Raw genomic sequence first — 19,677 nt, forward strand, 5'->3', positions numbered from 1 at the left:
TGAATGCAAATAAATCTACACTTTATTCCCTATGTCTTGAGATAGTTGAAAATATCAAATCTGGAAGAAGGAAGTGACAGAGGGTTCACATTTTGTGCATCCCTCAGGTCACTTTGCTGCCTCGTGACATCCTCACTCTTCCTCTTCTATCTTCTTGCCATGCATGTCCCGGCTCTTCACTCGGAGCTTGTTGACCTGTGACTCTGCAATGTCAGCCCGCTCCTCGGCTTCCTCCAGCTCGTGCTGGATCTTGCGGAACTTGGAGAGGTTCACATTGGACAGCTCCTCCTGTGTGGGGAAAGGGAGTCAGGGCTCAGGAGCACAGGACAAGGGTTTCACTCCTGCTGCAAGTCAGCCTTATGGGGCTGCAACTCTCCATCCCCCTCCCACCAGTGCTCACACACCAGCCTCACACAGAGCTCCTCATCCTCCCCTTTTCAGGATCCTACTGGGACAAGCTTCACCAGGACTGTGTCACACGTGAGGAGCAATTTCACCCCTTTGATTTATCATTCCTGGAGTTACCCTCCAACTTCTTCCTGCCCAATTGTCAGTGTGACTTAGTGGCCTTGCGAAGACCCTGAAGCCTTCTGCTGCTGATTACTAGTAGAGATTCAGGAACTTGTCAGTCAGTGGGTGTGGCCCCTGGATTTGTTTATTCTGGCCTCCTGTGTGAAACAGGCTGCACCACTTCTCTTAATGAACATTACTAAGACAATTGTGACTTGGGAGTTTCCTTCATAGCCCTCTCCAGGTATTCACCCTCATTCAATGTGTGTTCTGCCCCAACGGAATGTGGCCTTTGCCCATTCTCCAAGCAATACTTACAGCCTCCTCAGCTTGTCTCTTGTAGGATTTCACTTTCATTTGCAGCTTGTCCACCAGATCCTGCAGCCTCAGGACATTCTTCCTGTCTTCCTCAGACTAGAATGTTTGGCAAACAGGAAAGAGAGTCAATTCTTGATCCTGCATCACATGAGTTTAACAATTCCCCTTGGGGATGGTGTGTGTAAAATGTGCCTTGCTGTGAGAAAACCGTGTGAGAGCAGGAGCCCTCCTGCCTTACCTGGTAGGTCAGTTCCTTCACCCTCCGCTCGTACTTGCGCACGCCCTTCACGGCTTCAGCGCTGCGCTTCTGCTCAGCATCAACCTCCCCTTCTAGCTCCCGCACCTGCAAGGACAAACCCATCCCTGCAGCTTCCCTGACAATGTCTCTGCAAGGACACGCTCACTCAGGCACACCCCCAGCCCTACACACCCTGGCCTCCAGCTTCTGAAGTTGTTTCTTCCCTCCCTTCAGTGCCAGCTGCTCAGCCTCTTCCAGACGGTGCTGCAGGTCCTTCACTGTCTGGTCCAGGTTCTTCTTCATCCTCTCCAGGTGGGCACTGGTGTCCTGCTCCTTCTTCAGCTCTTCTGCCATCATGGCCGCCTGATTGGAGCAAAGGGTCAAAGCCATTTTGGGACTGGACATATCTGCGGGAGACTACATTCATCATCAGCAATGTCAGAAGTGCCCAACTCACATCTGTGATGGCCTTCTTGGCCTTCTCCTCAGCATTGCGGGCTTCCTGGATGGTGTCCTCCATTTCACTCTGGATCTGGGAAATGTCCGTTTCCAGCTTCTTCTTGGTGTTGATCAGGCTGGTGTTCTGTGCAACAGGAAAGACAGGATTCCTACTGTCAGGCCAATTGCCTCCACATCAAGGCCCAAAAATGCAGGCAGAGTTTAGGAAAGTCTTTAGTGCAAGAGATTTCTGTAGCACCAGAGCAGTAAACCAGATCTTGAGGGCTGTCTGGAGGGGACATATTGCAGCACACTTCTTCAAATGTTTACACAGGCATCACTTACAAGATGAATAACAATTTAATTCTTTGTTATCATTTGTGAATGGGAACAGTTTCCAGCAGAGCCTGACCTGGGTGTGGAGGAGCTGGGCACGTTCAGTGGCATCCAGAAGCTCCTGCTCAGCCAGCTTCCTCGAGCGCTCCGTCTGCTCCAGGGCTGCCCGGAGCTCCTCAACTTCAGCCTGCAGCAGGTTTGCTCTGCGCTCCACCATGGCCACCTGCTCCTTCAGGTCATCCTGTGTCCTGAGAGCATCATCCAGGTGCAGCTGAGTGTCCTGAAAGAGAGACCACAGAAATTACCAGGCATCAGTTCTGTGGCAAAAATGTCAGAGAACTAATGTCTCTTTCTGTAGCTTTCCTGAACAAACCTTCAGCACTGCCTGAGTGTTTCTCAGGTTCTTCTGTGCCTCTGCAGCCTGGCGGTTTGCATGGCTCAGCTGAATCTCCATCTCATTCAGGTCTCCCTCCATCTTCTTCTTCAGCCTGAGGGCTTCATTCCTGCTCCTGATCTCAGCATCCAGAGTGCTCTGCATGGAGTCCACAATTCTGAGGTGGTTCCTCTTCAGCTGGTCAATCTCCTCATCTTTCTCTGCTATCTTCCTGTCAATCTCAGACTTCACTTGGTTGAGCTCAAGCTGCAGGCGCAGGATCTTCCCCTCCTCATGTTCCAGGGAGGCCTGCACAATTCAGCATGAAGAGTGTCTTACTTTCTAAGTAATCTTTTTTGCACTTCCACATGAAAGGTAGGATTGCTTCCCTGCTATCTCTCCAAAGAACTACACCCACACTCTTGGTCGGGCCATAACTGATTAGCCTTGTATGTACCTCAGCTTCCTCCAGGGAGGCTTGCAGTTCAGATTTCTCCTGCTCAATCTGCTTCTTCACTTTCTCCAGCTCATGAATTGCCTTCCCTCCTTCTGCAATCTGCTCCGTGAGGTCAGAAATCTCCTCTGTGGGAACAAAGATCAATGGCATGGTCAGGCACAGAGCAGAATGGGAAGGATCCTGTCCCACCAAGGTGACAGACACCTCTGCAGATCTGCAGGCACAGACCCATGAACAATGGTGGTCATGGCTGATGGTGAGAAAGGCCAGTGAGGGGAGCAGAGGGCCAGGGACTTACGCTGCAAGTTCTTGTTCTCCCGCTTCATTGTTTCCAGGTGGTCCAAGGACTCCTCATAGGCATTCTTCATCTTGAACAGCTCCGTGCTCAGAGAGCGCGACTCCTTCTGCGAGGCCTCCAGCTCAGCCTGTGTTTCCTCATACTTCTGCTTCCATTCTGCCAGGATCTGAAGAGAAACGGGGTGTGAGTCGGGCTGTGACCATCACAGGGGCATGCTCTGGCCAGGAGTGCTGGTGCTGGAGGCCAAAAGACCTTGTCAAAGTTCTTCTGCTTCTTATCCAGAGCAGCACAGGCAGCATTGGATCTCTCCACATCAATCATCAGGTCCTCCACTTCATTCTGCAGCCTCTGCTTTGTCTTTTCCAGGGAGGCACATTTGGCATTGACAGCCTCAACATGTTCCTCTGCATCCTGCAGACGCTGGGCCAGCTTCTTCCTGGGAGGAGAGAAGCACAGTGCCACGTTAGAGCTTGGAAAGGAGTCAGTTCTACAACCTCATAAGAGGGCAGTTTGTCACATTGAGGATGTGAGCCAAGCACTTTTCACAGATACAAAAATGATATATCTTTTGCTGTGTCCGGTCACCTATGGAGGATTACTCTTGTCTTAGCATTTCTAAAGCCTGTTTTCCCGTTCAATATACATTTTTTTTCTCCCTACCTTGCTCCTTTTTGTTAACAAAGACAGTATATTGTTGCCTTCGTCTCACTCTTGTCTGAACCCACTCTCAGAGATTCCAATTTCCCTTGACCAGTTTCCATCTTTTCCCATCATTTTTCATCCTGCTTCCCCACATACTTGGCCTCCTCGAGCTCCTCCGTGCGCTGAATGGCGTCTGTCTCGTATTTGGTTCTCCACTGAGCCACCTCGCTGTTGGCCTTGGACATGGCTCTCTGCAGCTCCCCCTTGGCCTCCTGCTCCTCCTCATATTGTTCCCGGAGCAAGTCACAGTCGTGGCGAGCGGACTGCAGGGCGTGGGCCAGGGCATTCTTGGCCTGTAGGGACATTGGTTTAGGTAACCTGAATACTTATCTTGAAATGTCTCCTGACTGTGTAACTTGACAGTTAAAATGGAATGAAACTCTAACTGGGCAAATGCAGGGCTTGGAGCTGAGGAAGCCCTCATGGACACATTCGGGAGCATCATGACGCATTAGTGACACCTCCTCTTGGGACCGTAATCTGCTGTTTGTGTAAACGTGTGGCTGAATGGTGTCTTGGAGAGAATCATCAGAACCTCCTGGAAGAATCTCATGTGGATGACTTCTTCCAGCACATTAAGCATCCTGCTTCCTTCCTCTCTAGTTGAAGAGTGAAGGATTGTGCATTAGAGCTGTTCCCTCCAACCCTACGTGTGTTTGGGGATAGAACTCTGAAGCAGTCAAGTGTCAGACAGGATTTTCCAGATGCTTTTGGGGTGATAGAGGCTGTGTACAGTAGGGTACATCCCGACCTTGATTTCTTCCTCTAGATGTCTCTTGAGTTCCTCAATCTGTTGGGTAAATCCTTGCTTGCCCCTAGACAGCTGAGAAATCAGAGCATCTTTCTCCTCCACCTGGCGGGAATATTCACCTACAAAAGGGAAAGGGAAAAAAGGATGCACTCTGTTCCTCTTATGACATCTTCTGCCGGTAAAGCCACATAACCAGGAATGGCCTGGAGAGCTTATACCAGCTGCTACCTTGCACCCTCTTTCATGCTCAGGGCATGCAGGTCCTGCCATTGAACTTCAGGGATGAGGATGTCTCACCTGACTCTGTCTGCAGACGAGCTCTTTGAGTATTGAGGTCATTGATCATGCGCTGATTTTGCTCCTCCTTTGTTTTAAGCTCACTCAGCTGATCTTCCAGTGTGCGGCACATCTTCTCCAGGTTGGCCTAGAGAGGAAACACAGGAAGGGAAAAGAGATGATGCTCTGCACTCCACCTTATTGTCACAGTGGGGATTTTGTTTCTGGGAATGTCTGGAAGTGGCAGCTTTTGTGCCCCACTTTGTCCCTGTGAGCATTTTCTCCTGCAGTTCCATACCTTGGCTTTGGAGACAGACTCCATGTTGCTGGCCAAGTCATCAATCTCCATCTTCAGCTCACTCTTCTCCTTCTCCAGCTTCTGCTTCACACGTTGCAGGTTGTCGATCTGCTCCCCCAGCTCAGCGGTGCTGTCCGCGTGCTTCTTGCGCAGGGCGGCAGCCGTGGCTTCGTGCTGCAGCGTGGCCTCTTCCAGGTCCCGCCGCATCTTCTGGAACTCTGCCTCACGCTTCTTGTTCATCTCCACCTGAGCTGCTGTGGCCCCTCCTGCTTCCTCCAGGCGCTCGCTGATCTCCTCCAGCTCCCTGGACAGGTCAGCCCGATGCTTCTCTGCTTTAGCGCGAGAGGTTCGCTCTGCCTCAATTTCCTCCTCCAGCTCCTCAATGCGGGCCTGCAGAACAGGAGGGACCCTTCACACCCGTGCCCTCCTCCTGCCTGAGCTGAGCCTGAGCAAGGGAGGGGAAGGAGCAGAGACTTGCCTGCAGCTCCTTGATTTTCTTCTGAAATTGCATGCCCAAGGCTTGTTCATCCTCAATCTTGCTCTGGATCTGGCTGATTTCAAAGTCTTTCCTTTGGGCCAAGTGAACCGTGTTAGAGCTCAAAGGAAGAAGACAAGTGGTCCAGCCCAGCACTCAGGTGCCCCAGAGCCACACTTACTTCTTCAGTTTCTCATCCAGCTGCTGCTTATCATTCTCCAAATCCATGATGCTGTCCTGGGCCAGCTTCAGGTCTCCTTCCAGTTTCCTCTTTGCTCTCTCCAGGTCCATGCGCAGTTTCTTCTCTTGCTCCAGGGACCCTTCCAGCTAAACACAACAAGACCTTCAGTGCTCTACCTGCCAGCTCAGGCTCCATACCTGTCCTGTTCCTGCTCTGTGTCTGTGTGCTTACATCATCCACTTGCTGTTCCAGCTTGGTCTTGGCTTTGGTCAGAGTATTGACTTTGTCCTCCTCTACCTGCAGGTCATCCAGGGTCTGCTGATGGGCCTCTTGGAGGGCTTTCTTCTCTTTGGTCAGCTTGGCGATGGTCTCATCCAGTGCTGCCATCTCCTCAGTCAGGTTTTTCACCTTTAGGAAGAAGGGAACAAATGTAAATAAAGGAAATAGATACAGAAGTTCTGTAATAAAGAAGTTCTCAACCCATTTTCTGGAGTGCAAGTAACAGGTTCTAACTCATACCTTGTTTTCTGTGGCGTGTTTTTCCTTCTCCACCTTGGCCAGTGTTAGCTCAAGGTCATCAATATCTTTCTTCAGCTCTGAACATTCATCCTCCAGTTTCCTCTTCTTGGCTGTCAGCTCAGCATTTATTTCCTCTTCATCCTCTGCCCTTTCAGTCACCTCCTTAATTTTGGCTTCCAGCTGTATTTTGGTTTTGATGAGCTGGTCACACCGTTCCTCAGCATCAGCCAAGCTGTCTGCTTCCTGATGGGGAGACAGAATTTAATGGGGTTTAATATTCTGAACTTTCTGTGTTCTGCCTTTTTAACTCAGAGTAGGTGGGTTTTTAAGTAGCAGCTGAACCTGACCTTAAAGTCCAGCAACAGAAGTATCTTGAGTGGTGTCTACTAGTAAACCTATTAATTTGGAATTAATATTTATTCCAAAGTTTTTGTGTCTCCTAAATTTGTCTCCCAGGGCACTTTTCTATGAGAATGCCTCATAGAAGAATCACTAATGCAGAATAAAATATTCTAATTCAATTTCTATTTTCATCATGAGCAAGGGCTTGGAATATGTTTTTATTCTCACAGAAATTGTATCTACTCACTTTTTATTCTTAGTTGTCTCAACAAAGCCTTAAAATATTTGTTATTTAGAGGCTTTAAAATTTCTGAGAATACTTTTTTTGCGAAAGAAATGTATCACTTTTCTACAGGCTGCATGGCCAATAGACTTCTGGCCTATCAACTACCTCTGTGGCTTCTTTCCAGGCCATGTCTAAGATCTTTTGTGGTAAGTAGCTGATCATTTAATTGGCTATTAATAAACTCCCTTGTCCTATTTGAATTTAAATGGGAAGTATCCATGTTTCTGAAAATAATCAAGGCTTTCTTGTGTAGCTGTAAGTAGGAAAAGTCTTTCTCAGGTTTGCCTTTACTGTGTTAGACAACAGCACTGCTCTGAGAGTTGAGATATTTCCCTTCCAGCTTCAAGTTCTCAGCTGTTCAATACACATTGGCTGGTGCTACATGGCTCTTTCCTCAGACAACTGCAATGGTGAGTGCCACGTGGGTCTGCCAGGAATCTCACTATGCCCCTGCCATTGCCTGTTGACTCAACATTAGAGTGCCTCACAGTGTGTGATTTAGACTGTTTTCTACCACTTGTTAATTCCTGTGAGACTCTGTGCAGGACAAGACACATTCTGACAGTATATCATTCTTTTTCCAGGGAAAAATGAACAGTGATACTCACTGCCTGCACTTGAAGCTGCAGGTCATTTTTCTCCTGCACCAAGGCCACCATTTTCTCCTCCAACTCCTTCCGCTTTGCCTCAGACTTTGCAAGTTCTTCCTTGGTTTTCTCAAACTCTTCCTTCATGTTGGCCATTTCCTTCTCAGACTCTGCACTCTTCAGCAAGGGCTTGATCTTGAAGAACAGCTTCATCCATGGCCAGTGTTTGACATTCATGAATGAACGAACGTTGTACTGGATGCAGAAGATGGACTCCCTGAAATTAATTTCAAGCAGTTATTACATGGCTTTGGTGTGATTCATTTAACCTTCATCAGTAAAGTACCATGAATATCAACTAAATATGAGAAATATCTACCTCCTCTCCACCATTTTCTTATACTCCACTCTCATCAGGAAGCCCCTGCATCTGGCTTGTGTGCGAGTGATGATTTCTGCCAACTTGTCATCTCTCATCTCTTCCAGGAGTCCCAGCAAGCCAGCTTTGAAGAACACCTTGAGAAAGGTAATGTTGCACCATGTCATTGTGATGTAGGACAGAACAGAAGCACAAAGTCATTCAGATTGCTGAAAGTCTGTAATGGCCATGATCAGTATAACCTTGGGCCCTCTCCCAAATCCTCTGTCTAAGGGCTTAGAACTTCCCATAATCTCAGCCCTAAGCATTCAGTCTTCGTCTGAACTATGTGTCATAAATACTGGTTTCCAGTTCAGCCACAGCCTCAACCACTCCTGTGCCTGGTTATGGACACCAGTGAGCTCTACCATGACCTATTAACTTAATTCCTGGGCTGATGTTAAACCAGTCTCACTGCTATGGGTATGTCCATGAATTAATGACTAGGGCCTTGCCTTTTTAGCCTACCTATATCTGACCCTGACAAATCTTGAAAACCAAGGTTTTATGGCTTCAACCATCCTTATTGTAACAAACTTTACTGACTGATGGTGTGGAGTCCTGGTTGAATCTGGCTACCATCCTCACTTGCCTTGACTGAGTGCCACTGATAGCAGCCCCTAGTCTGGCAGCTCTGTTATGTTATTGTGCTGTGCCTGAGCCCCTGACAGAGCCCACTCTTACTGCTTTTGACAAACTTTTAACACAGGTCTTGCTTTTACCTTGGTGTGACCAAATTTGTACTGGGTATGGTCTACATCAATGGACCCAAGGAGCTTCTCTGAAGCCTTCTTGTTGTCCATGAACTGTCCCTCTGGGATAGCACTGGCATTAAGTACTCTGTATCTGCAAAAGGAAACAAAACATGAAGAAATCACAATTGTTGAAACCACTACCAGAACTTTTCAGTCTGTATCATTGAACCAGTCTCATGCCTGGAGACGGTTCATCCTCTCAGGACAGAATATGGGAAATGTTTTTAATAGTAATTCTAAGTACAAAACAATCCTGATCTCAGCTCTGCCACATCATCATAAACTGACGGTGAAACATCTATATTAATCAGTACTAATTTAAAATAAAAAGTTCAAAGTATATTATAATGATCAGGCTCTTCAGCTTGGTCTGAATGGTCAGAGAGATGCAGAGCTCTTACCTCTGTTTGAAGTCAGCATATAGGACTCTGCTGGGGAACCCTTTCCTGCAAATCCTGATCCCTTCCAGCACGCCGTTACAGCGCAGCTGGTGCAGCACCAGCTCGTGCTCCATGGCACCTGACAAAGATCACCGTTAGTGACTACCCTGCTGTTTGACACTCAGGAGAAGAGCTTCTGCTGCTCAAGCTTTCCTCCTCTTGGCTTGCCTTACCAGGTGTTTTAGTTTCATTTGGGATGATGCACCGTACAAAATGGGGGTGAGTGCTTCTCAAGTTGGCCATCAGCTTGTTCAAATTCTCCTGTGAGATCATGAAATGAAGTTTTCATTTTTAAGTGTAAGCATAGGAATCTTAACAGTGGAAGTATCAAATTGGTGTTTCAAGACGCATATCATTCTTCTCTAAAACAACTTGCAGAACTCCCAAAAGGAAAATTGGAAGCTGAAGGCTCCCAAAATTTGGTTTTGAAATTCTTTTATAGAATAATGGTTAGTGTTACATTTCCTTGACCTCCTCATTTGAATACAGGGGTATCATCTCACAGTGTTCCTTTAAATCGGTAATTCTTGTGGTATACTGTTGGGAATCTTATATAAATGACATACTCTTGATCAAGCTTGACTAGCATCTGATTTGTCAGCTAAGTAAGTTGTTTCTAAATGGAGGGGATACGTTTATAGTCCGTATAAAATTACCCTTTTAATAGTAATTCAGTCTCAAACTTTGAGAAATGGAAAACTGAAAATTTAACCTTCCCTCTTTTTCCACATAGAAATCAAGTCACTGTCTTAAAATGCTGTAATCTAGAGGTAATTTCTTTTGATTTTTATGTTTTATCTATTATTTTTTTTAAAATGTTACTGTCAGTCAGTACTGAAAATCTGTCTAGAGACATAAAAAAATCTAGGAAATATACCTGAATGCAGCAGAGAGGATTTTAAGGAAGTTAGCTATTAAGTTAGTCACTCCCATCTAAGTAGGTGAACTTAGCCCTTCAGATATTTTTGTGGAATATTTAAAAAAGAGCATGGCATTAGAAAAGGAATATTCTGTAAGTTCCAAGGATGGAAAGGGAAGGATTTTAAAGGATAGCAAGAGTTATATCCAAAATGGAAACAGACCTATACGATTCAGAATGAAAATGCTTTCCATCTTCAAAGAGATAACGAATACTCTAATTACCCTGAAAAGAGCTGAGACAGTCTGGAAAGAAGAACCCTTCTTCTTGCCTCCCTTCTTGCCACCACCACCAGCATCTGAAAATAAAATAAAAGAAAAAAAAACGTTTAATAATACGGACAATATGTATTGGTTACTACAGAATGCAAAGCCACGTTTTATTTCTAGCCTTTGCTGCTTTCATTCTGAGAAAAGTTTGTCCTACATTAAAAATACAGTTTTCATAAAACTGACCAGCATCAGCTCCACCATAAGAAGCAAAAAGTAAAGCCAGGGTCTTCACAGATGATTTCTGGTACAGCCCAATGACAGTTTCATTCAGAGGGTCCTTGTTCTTCTCCAGCCAGCCAGAGATGTTGTAGTCCACTGTGCCAGCGTAGTGCACCAGGGAGAAGTGGGCCTCAGCCTTGCCTTTGCCAGGCTTGGGCTTCTGGAAGTTGTTGGATTTGCCCAGGTGCTGGTCATAGAGCTTGTTCTTGAAAGAGGTGTCAGTTGCCTTGGGGAACATGCACTCCTCTTCCAGGATGGAGAAGATGCCCATGGGCTGAGAGAAATCACAAGTAACAAGGAAAGATTTGAATGGAAATGTTCAATATTACTATGGATGGGGCGTTCACCTGCCTGGTCTAGAGGAAGAAGTCCTCCCACCATGGTCAGGGATTGGAACAAAATGTTCTTTATGGTCCCATCCCACCCAAACCCTTCTGTCATTCTATGACACTGACAAGAAGCCTGTGCTATGAACATCAAAGGTTGGTTGTGCTGTTGGCAGCACCTCAGCCTGGATGAAAGCCTAGGTTCGCCAGGAGTTGTTCTCAATCAAGGGGTTTATTTCTGCTGTCCCTTGCCTCCCTGCAGCCTGTCTTCATGGAACTGGTAGGAAGGACTGTCCAGTTCACATGAGAATTAGTGAAGAACTGGGAGAGCAATGGTAAAGAGAAAAATAATGGGGAGAACAAGGGGCTCCATAATTTGTGGAGATCAGGTGATAGGAGATTTATTTCTCAGATTTTTCTGTAGACTTTGGATTTGAGCCTTTGGAGAAGGAAGAAAAGGAGACTGAATCAGGTTTGGTTTTAGAAGTCTGTTGGTGGAAGTCCAGGCTACTTTTCCATGTTTGAAGACCCGATGATTCAGACTGATCACACACATGTACATTTCCCCATTTCTCCTCCCCAGGCTAAAATAAAACTCAGTGCAAAATATTTTCCTTAACTGATGCTACATGTCTGGCTGTGGATTCTTTCTGAGCTGACTGTGCCTCAGAATATTCACAGAATCCCAACAGCCATTTTATACTTGCATGGGAAAGGTACCTTCTCAATGAGCTCAATGCAGGCAGCCAGGTCCATGCCAAAGTCAATGAACTCCCATTCAATCCCCTCCTTCTTGTACTCCTCCTGCTCAAGCACGAACATGTGGTGGTTGAAGAACTGTTGCAGTTTCTCATTGGTGAAGTTGATGCACAGCTGCTCAAAGCTGTTGAACTGCCCAAAGCAAGGAAAGGTGCACAGGTTCTCAAGGCGTGCCAAAACCCACAGGTATTTCCTGCCACTCCCCAAAGGCTGTTTGAAGTTGAGACACCCGTCCCAACCCTACTGTACCAGCATGTGTTTCCTTAGCAGGCCTTCTAATCTAACCTTCACTCTCCTTGAAGGACATTTTAATTATTACTTTACAAGTCAAGCCAAAAGTTACAATTCTTTTTCACTGTGCTACTCAACTGCAAATCTTTGGTAAGCCCAAGAGCTCCATGGTGTCAGCTCTCTGATCTCCTGGACAGTAGAAACTTCCTCAGTGTCCCACCCAAGAATTTCTCAGGCCTCAGATCAAGAATCTGAACGTTTCTGTGTTCTGACACACAAGTCCTTGCATCATCACTGCATTCACAGCACAGGAAACGCTGTGTGAACTTGCCCATACCACTACCTTTACAAGAGCATCCACCCTTTTGGCCCATAACTGTGTGAGCCTTAGTCCTCTACGTGCGTCTGAGTCCTCATGACCCCTCCTTGCCCATCATTTAATTGTGCTGTCAAATCCTTGCTCCTTACATCAAAGATCTCAAAGCCAGCAATGTCCAGGACACCAATGAAGTACTGCCTGGGCTGCTTTGTGTCCAGCTGTTGGTTGATGCGAACAACCATCCACAGGAACATCTTCTCAAACATTGCCTTTGCCAGGGCACCCACTGAATTGTTCACCTAGAGCGGAGGAGACAGGACTGCAGTTACCTCTGAGGGACAAAGAGAAATGCCCATGTAGTCCTTCCAGCTGCGTATTTACAAGTGTCAGTTGTTACCTGTGTCACGTTTTGACCTTTGGTCACATATTCATTCCCAACCTTGACTCGGGGGTAACACAAGGCCTTGAGAAATTCAGCTGAGTTTAGGCCCGTTAGGTAGGCAGCCTTGTCAGCCACTAGAGGTGTGGAAAGAGAGAGAAAAGCATTCATTTATGGACAATCTCTAGAATCCAGGTGATGTGAACAACTCTGCTCTTCATGTTCTAGGAATGGAAGAACATTTCTCTCATCTCACACAGAAGGCCTGTGAAGGAATGCAAATTCTGGCCACTACTGATGGTCTTCTTTGAAAGAAAGAACAAGTATGGCTTGGATAGGAAGAGCTTAAACCTGGAATTTCCCAGAAGAACAACAACAGCCTCTAGCAAGACATAAGGCAAGGCACATTCTCTTTCTGTGGGAAGCGGATTTCTGGGAAGCACAGCTTGCAGGCGTTATTTCACCAAAATCACAATTGCCCATCAGGGTGTCCTAGTGCTTGGAGGTTTTCAAGAGACATATTTCAAGAGAGATATCCTGTGTTGAAATTGAAGTTCCTGCCTTCAGGCAGCATGTTTTTGGGGAGGCACCATTGGATAGAATAATGGAACTTCCTATGACTAGGAAAGCACCTCTGCAGTTAGGGGGATTGTGGGCAAATTTGGATTCTCAATGTTTTAAGTGGAAACGCAGGCAACTGCAGTGTGCCTCTGGAGGCTAACATATGGCTTCTGGAGGCAGAGAAGGGCTTGGCACAAACCAGCCCCTGAATCTGCTGGTACCTTCAGTGCCATCAGGCTCTGCCTGCTCCTCTCGTTGTTTCTGCTTGAACTTCAGGTTCCCGTAGTGCATGACAGCCCCTGTCAGCTTGTAGATGGCTGTTTTCTCATCTGCAGTGAAGCCCAGGATGTCAATGGCACTCTGCAGTCAAAATAATGAATTCAAAATATGTCCTTAGCAGATCAGAGATGTCACCCTTGAGACATGCCCAGGAGATACCCCGTTGCTGTGTTACTCACATCTGTAGCCATCAGCTCCTCCTGGTCATCAATGCTGGGGACAGTGACCTCCCCTTGACTCACATAGTGGAAATCATAAGGGTTGGTGGTAATGAGGAGCATGTCTGAAAGCAGGAAGAGGCAAGGCATAGGCTTACTTTTGCCAATCAGATGAGAGAGGGAACAGCTCCTCAGTGATCAGCCCCAAAAAGCCATAATGCTGCTTCCTACCAATTAGCTCTGGCTTCTTGTTGGACATGATCTGATAAAAGATGTGGTAGCTCCTTTCCGCCTTGAGCTGGAAAGTGACTCTGGACTTCTCCAGCAGATCTGCCCAGGGAGGTAGAAAGAGTTAGGCACTTGTGGGAATGGACATGGAGATGGGAATTGGGGAAGGGATGGGAGCAATCCAGGAGAATGTCTTACAAGTTTCAATGTCAGCAGAAGCCAGTTTGCCTGTGGCCCCAAAGTGGATTCTGATGAATTTGCCCTGTTAAGCAAAAGCAGCAGCAGATCAGGCTGGATGTGTTCTGCTGGCATCTCCTTTGCATGAAGAACTGCTCAGGCATCGTGTGTTGCCATCAGGGGGAGAGATTTTATGCAAGGCAAGAACTCACAAAGCGTGAGGAGTTGTCGTTCCTCACGGTCTTGGCGTTTCCAAAGGCCTCCAGCAGTGGGTTGGCGCTGATGATTTGATCCTCAAGCGTTCCCTGCTCGGAGATAATTATTGCTAGTTATCCCTTCCAAACATCCTGACAGGAACAGATGAAAGCATTGATCCCACCATTTGTCCACTAACTCACCTGCATTTTGCCTGATGTCTGCTCCTCCTTCTTCTTGTCCCCACTGGCTGCAATTGTTGCAAAGTACTGGATGACACGCTTTGTGTTCACAGTCTTCCCAGCACCGGATTCTCCGCTGCCCAAGCCAAGAGAGAAGCAGAGGGTGCGTGGTCAGGCAGGAGGTCCCCTGGCACCGGGCAGCCCCGCAGGGACCCACACAGGGGGTGTACATACGTGATCAGGATGGACTGGTTCTCCCGATCTGTGAACGAGGCAGAAAAGAAGAGATTATTATTATTATTATTATGTGTCATGAATATAATTGATAAAATTGTTCCTGTGACTTTTAGAAGGTGTGCTAGCAATAGGCATATATTTCCATTAATAAAACTGCCTACCTTCATTCCTACTTCCTTTTAAATATTCAATGTTCCTAGATTCAGCTGGGAAGCTGATGTCTTGACCCTGAGATGATGAAACATGCACTTCTTTTTCTGGATATTCCATTCAGGTCACACTGTTCATTTTATTTATGAAAATTATTCCAACTAAGTATCGATTTTGTAGAGTTATTAAACTGATTAAATAATTATTAAGCTGATTAAATGGCCTATCAGTAAGTTGAATTGAACTGGAGCATGTGCTTCTCATAAACTTTATTACATCAGAACAACCACTCTTGCTTAGTCAGTAAGCGTCCTAAATAGTTTTTATGGTTTTGGTCAATTGATTATTTCCTAAAGAAAATTAGAATAACATCATAAATATGTAGTGACCTTTACCATAGTAGTCTGCTATGCTCTAGAATATTCAAATATTGGTACTTCCAAAACTAGATTTGAAATTTTTCTGTGCTATAGCTTGAGCTGAGTTTGCTTTCCACAATTTTGCCTGATTGCTTTTTTAACCTATGCTCCCATTGAGACTCCAATGACAAAATCCTTGCACTATAAAAACTGAAAAATCTCTATGAAGTCTGAAGATTATAAAGCATCTGGGAACTAACTCTTAGTGGAGGAGTCTAGGTTTGTGCTCAAAGAGTTTCTGCATGTCTTATGAAGGTGTCAGCAAGGGTAAATATATAACAACTTACATGAATATGACCCTGATAAGACACACTAATCAAACATTAATTTAATATTGTTTGTTTTCATTGTATTCTCTTACAATTAACATTTTTAATGCTCTGAGTGCTACAGAATTAAATACAGTAATTGGGGACAAAAGAGGGAAGAAGATTTCTTTTAATAAGTTAAAATACATGTTATTATACTGTTATCTATATTTCTGACCAATCTGCTCTTTACTAAAATTCTGAATATTTAGACAATGCTAGAAAAGTTGTCACAACCCTTCTTTGGTATTTCTTTCCTTTATATTAATGAATGGAAAAGTAGAAATTTTTTCTGAGATGGAGGAAGGAAGTTATCAATTTTCCCATCAGATTTCACTGCAATTTCTGACTGAGACTGCTTCCAGAGTTTTTGAAAACCTACAATAGGAAGCACTGGCTCCAACATTGAATGTACTTTCCTTTTACACTGTTATTTACAGAAATTCATCCTAGTGATTTTCAGTTCTGCATAGAAAATCATTCAAAGAACAATCCTTTCATCTGAGAAAAAGCAGAACTTTAAAGTATATTCCAATTTCTTTAATGGAAAATCTGACAATATATTCAGTGTTAAATCATATCATCCCAAATACACTGGACATGAAATTTTAACACTGATTTCTATAAACTTCATCTAAATGATGATGTTCAGTAAAAAATCTATTTACAGTGATGACAGAACATCCACCTTTACAGCAACATTAAACTGAACTATTGTGCAGTAAAAAGAATTTTATTCTCTTTTCTGAATATTCACAGCCAAGTGATTTAAAGAAAACCAAGTAACTCACCAGTCAGCATGAACTGATAGGCGTTGTCAGAGATGGAGAAGATGTGTGGAGGGGCCTCCTGGCGCTTCTTGCCTCGGTAGGCCAACACCACCTCGGGGTTGTACACCGGCAGCCACTTGTAGGGGTTGACAGTGACGCAGAAGAGACCCGAGTAGGTCTGTGAGGAAGGGACACAGCACGTTGGCTTCCCCTGAGCCTGGCCCAGCAGTTGCTGAGGCTGCCCAAAGGAAGCTGCTGCTGCCACTTACGTAGATCATCCAGGCTGCGTAACGCTCTTTGAGGTTGTACAGCACGGCGGGTTCGTGGAGGTGGGTCATCATGGCCATGTCCTCGATTTTGTCATACTTGGGAGGGTTCATGGAGAAGATTTGATCTTCCTTCACAGTCAGGGTCTGCCACAGAATAGAGAGATGCATGTATGTCAGCTAAGAATCCAGAGTGGGAATTAAATTTTATTTGTAAATTTTACAGTTATTCACCTCTCCACCTTCAGTCTTGACAGTGACCTTCCCTGCATCCTTACTCTCGATTTTCCCTTTCACATAGGACTCCTTTGGATGTACCACAAAGACAGATGTCTTGGCATCAAAAGGTTTGTTCTGGGCCTCAATTCTCTCCTTCTCTGACTTTCGGAGGTAAGGAGCCGCCTCGCCAAAGGCGGCCATGTCAGCGTCTGGAGTTGACATTGTTGCACTTCTTCAGGAGCCACAGTCAGCAGGGTCCTCTGCAGGCTACAAGATATGTTGTGTCAGTGAATTAACATCTTTATGTGAAAGAAAGGAGATCTCTTGCACTTCCGTCTTTTCAGATATTAAAGTAGGTATAAACAAGTCAGAAGTTGGATTTAAACTTCCCAGTCTTGGGTGAAAATACTTATATAGCTCTCTGAAATTAATCCTTAGACATCCAGCTAAGAGACCATGTAGAACGGCAGTTAAGTGTACAGTATGTGGTCAAGTTTAGCAGTATTATTTCAACTTTGTGAACTCTAGCAAATTTGGCTGTTCCCATAACAGAGTCTCTGATTTTTTATTTTTTTATTTAATGCTACTGAAAGTGTCTGAAGTAATTATTTTTCTGATAGCAAACAGTGGCTTTCTAAAAATTACTTGCTCTGGATAATTCATCTTGTATTATGACAAATACAAATGTTACTATTGCCTGTTCTCCCTTCCACAAATCTTAAACCCTTGGATTTCATCCTGTTCCTTAAAAGTTGTTAAATTTTGTTATTGATTTTGGTGGCAGAAGTCACTGCTGCTTGAAAACATAACCAACTCATTTTGTGTTGCACAGATATCCAGATCTTATATATAAGTTGAAGGAAAACATGCTGCCTTCAAAGTTGCAATAAAGTTACTGCTCATAGAGTCAGTCCATGACAGAAGTGGATATCCAAGTCTTATAGGAAGCTAAATGGATTAAAAAGGTATACGTTTTGCCCAGCAGTTCACAGGAGCCAAACACTTACCTTGAAATTTTCTGTCAAGACGGGGCACAGCACTCCAAAGAGACTTTTATAGACTCTGGTATGCAGATGCTTTGGATGTTTCCTTTTCCTTCTGTCAAAATATATTTTGGCAAACCATCTTTGGCAAAATATTGCCTGGTAAACTTAACTAATGGCATAATTGTCATTTGACCTGATATATTTAGAAATGTTTTGCATCTTACCGTTCCTGTGGATACATTTCCTATAAATAGTTTGACAGGGCTATTAATATTGGAATCTGGACTAGTCAAGGCACTTAAAAAACTTGGGTGTCTGATTTATTGCTTCTTCTATGGTCTTTACAGGTAACTTAATCTTTGATCCAGATGGGATTCTTTGGCATTTCTGTACTTTTGCAAATGTGAAAGGGAAATAATGTAATGTATCTTTTACATGTGGTCCTGTGAACTTAGAGCTTGCCTTTACATCATTAGAAAAGGCAGTTCTACAAAAGAAAAATTATTATTAAAACTATTTCAGTGATTCATTATATATTATAATAAAAAGGGGGAAACCAGATGTATTGTGGGCCAGGAATATCAGCTAGAGAAGAATCCAACAGAGAACAAGGTCAAATACAGTTTCAAGTTTGGACATGCAATTTGTGCCTTCAGTGTGAAATGTGACTCCTTAGCTATAAAAGTAATTGAATATGTATGTGAATAAATCCTCACTTGGTATTTTGCAGAAATAAAAAAATTCAGAATGTGCATACTAGAGGAATGTTCACTATTGTCATAGTCAGCCATAAGTGATATAACAGAAAATTCTTCATAGTTTCAAACAAACAAAATATTCTTAATATCTCAGGCCTGAAAAAAAAAGAAAATTATACAGCTTTTGCAAGTAATTTTAGATTGCAAAGAAGTTGATGCTTCTGCTACAGAGCTGATACAGAAGAAATGTATAAAAATATTAATAGGAAAAATATTCATATAAAAATTATTTCTGTTTCTCAAAATTTATTAAAGATTTTATAAGAGTTAAGAGAGCCTAAGAGGCAAAAGTAACCTAGGCCATGAAATACTTTCAACCCCCAGTAGACATACAGTCAATAATATACATATAAATGAAACTTCCTTTCATCTGACACAAACTTGAAGTGCTAACATGCCTTAAAGAGCTCAGGCTCATGTTGCTAATATTTATTTGCCTATAGTCAATGTATACCAAGCAATGCTCTCAACCATGTCAGACCTTCACTACTTACAGCTCCAAAGAAATTCACAAGCCCTCTGCCCAAACACAACTCTACCCACATTCACACACACAGCTTTGGTCTGGGACCCTCTGCACTCTGATACATCCTCAGTCCAAAATTGCAAATATCTTGCACTCTTACAAATTCATACAAATCCAACAAGAGCTCTCAACATGGTGCTGCTTGTTTTGGAGTGGCATTGCTGTAGGCAATGCCCTGAGAAAGGGGGAATTTGACAGTAGTTCTGGAGAATGAGTGGTCAAGTTCTAGGAAAAAGGGCACTGTCACTTGAGCTGCTTTAAACACTGTCAGTTCTGAACGTGTTCCTCTCCTGGTCACTGGCATTTTGATTATTAAAAGACTTCAGTGGGTAAAGCCCAGTGAAGAGCAGAGGGGCAAGGTCAGTAAATGTGATCCAAGGAGATATCCAACATCAAGCACTGGTGCAGGCATGGAAACCTTGTTCCAAGGAGGAGCATGCAACTTTCTGGAGTTCTAAATCAGAGCTCAGCCCTGGGCTCCCTGTGCAGGGTAGGGGGACGCTGGTGGAAACACCCTCTGCCCTGAACAGGAGGAGTTCAGAAACAACCTGTGTAAAACAGTGACTGCAGGGGGGCATCAGAAGTCCTGAGTCTGCGCAGTCTCTGACTTCCTCAGGCACAGAATTTAGAGGACAAATCACAGAATGGTTTGGGCTGGAAGGAGCCTTAAAAGAAGTGCAACACTACTGCTGTGGGCAGGAATATCTTTGACTAGATCAGGTTGCTCCAAGCCCCACTCAATCTCAGCTTGGACACTTCCATTGATGGGACATTTCCATATTCTGGGGTGAGTCTGTTGCTCTGTCTCACTGGCCTCTTTTTAAAAAGTGTCACTT

The 19,677-nt window shown here is 44.5% G+C and overlaps 1 protein-coding gene across 1 annotated transcript; it reads right to left on the reverse strand.

Annotated features, from left to right (window-relative positions):
* Positions 1 to 16,836, reverse strand: LOC102105341 (myosin heavy chain, skeletal muscle, adult). The gene is made up of 38 exons (XM_088065591.1): positions 16,587 to 16,836; positions 16,356 to 16,499; positions 16,108 to 16,264; positions 14,437 to 14,464; positions 14,224 to 14,338; positions 14,038 to 14,130; positions 13,847 to 13,910; positions 13,652 to 13,750; positions 13,442 to 13,545; positions 13,205 to 13,343; positions 12,441 to 12,559; positions 12,193 to 12,342; positions 11,455 to 11,625; positions 10,373 to 10,682; positions 10,142 to 10,215; positions 9,172 to 9,259; positions 8,960 to 9,077; positions 8,526 to 8,649; positions 7,765 to 7,901; positions 7,407 to 7,662; positions 6,171 to 6,413; positions 5,883 to 6,059; positions 5,652 to 5,797; positions 5,474 to 5,564; positions 4,996 to 5,385; positions 4,719 to 4,845; positions 4,422 to 4,540; positions 3,767 to 3,963; positions 3,221 to 3,404; positions 2,969 to 3,134; positions 2,671 to 2,795; positions 2,214 to 2,522; positions 1,917 to 2,120; positions 1,524 to 1,649; positions 1,259 to 1,429; positions 1,067 to 1,171; positions 829 to 924; positions 1 to 288 (listed from the first exon to the last, which is right to left on the reverse strand). Exons 1-38 carry the CDS (start codon positions 16,791 to 16,793, stop codon positions 133 to 135), a joined length of 5,829 nt encoding a protein of 1,942 aa, XP_087921717.1. The 5' UTR covers positions 16,794 to 16,836; the 3' UTR covers positions 1 to 132.
* Between the last annotated feature and the right edge of the window lie 2,841 nt (positions 16,837 to 19,677).

The sequence above is a fragment of the Pseudopodoces humilis genome, chromosome 21, assembly GCF_049639895.1.
Source record: "Pseudopodoces humilis isolate 2021_Gansu_Grassland_sample_001 chromosome 21, ASM4963989v1, whole genome shotgun sequence".
NCBI lineage: Eukaryota > Metazoa > Chordata > Aves > Passeriformes > Paridae > Pseudopodoces > Pseudopodoces humilis.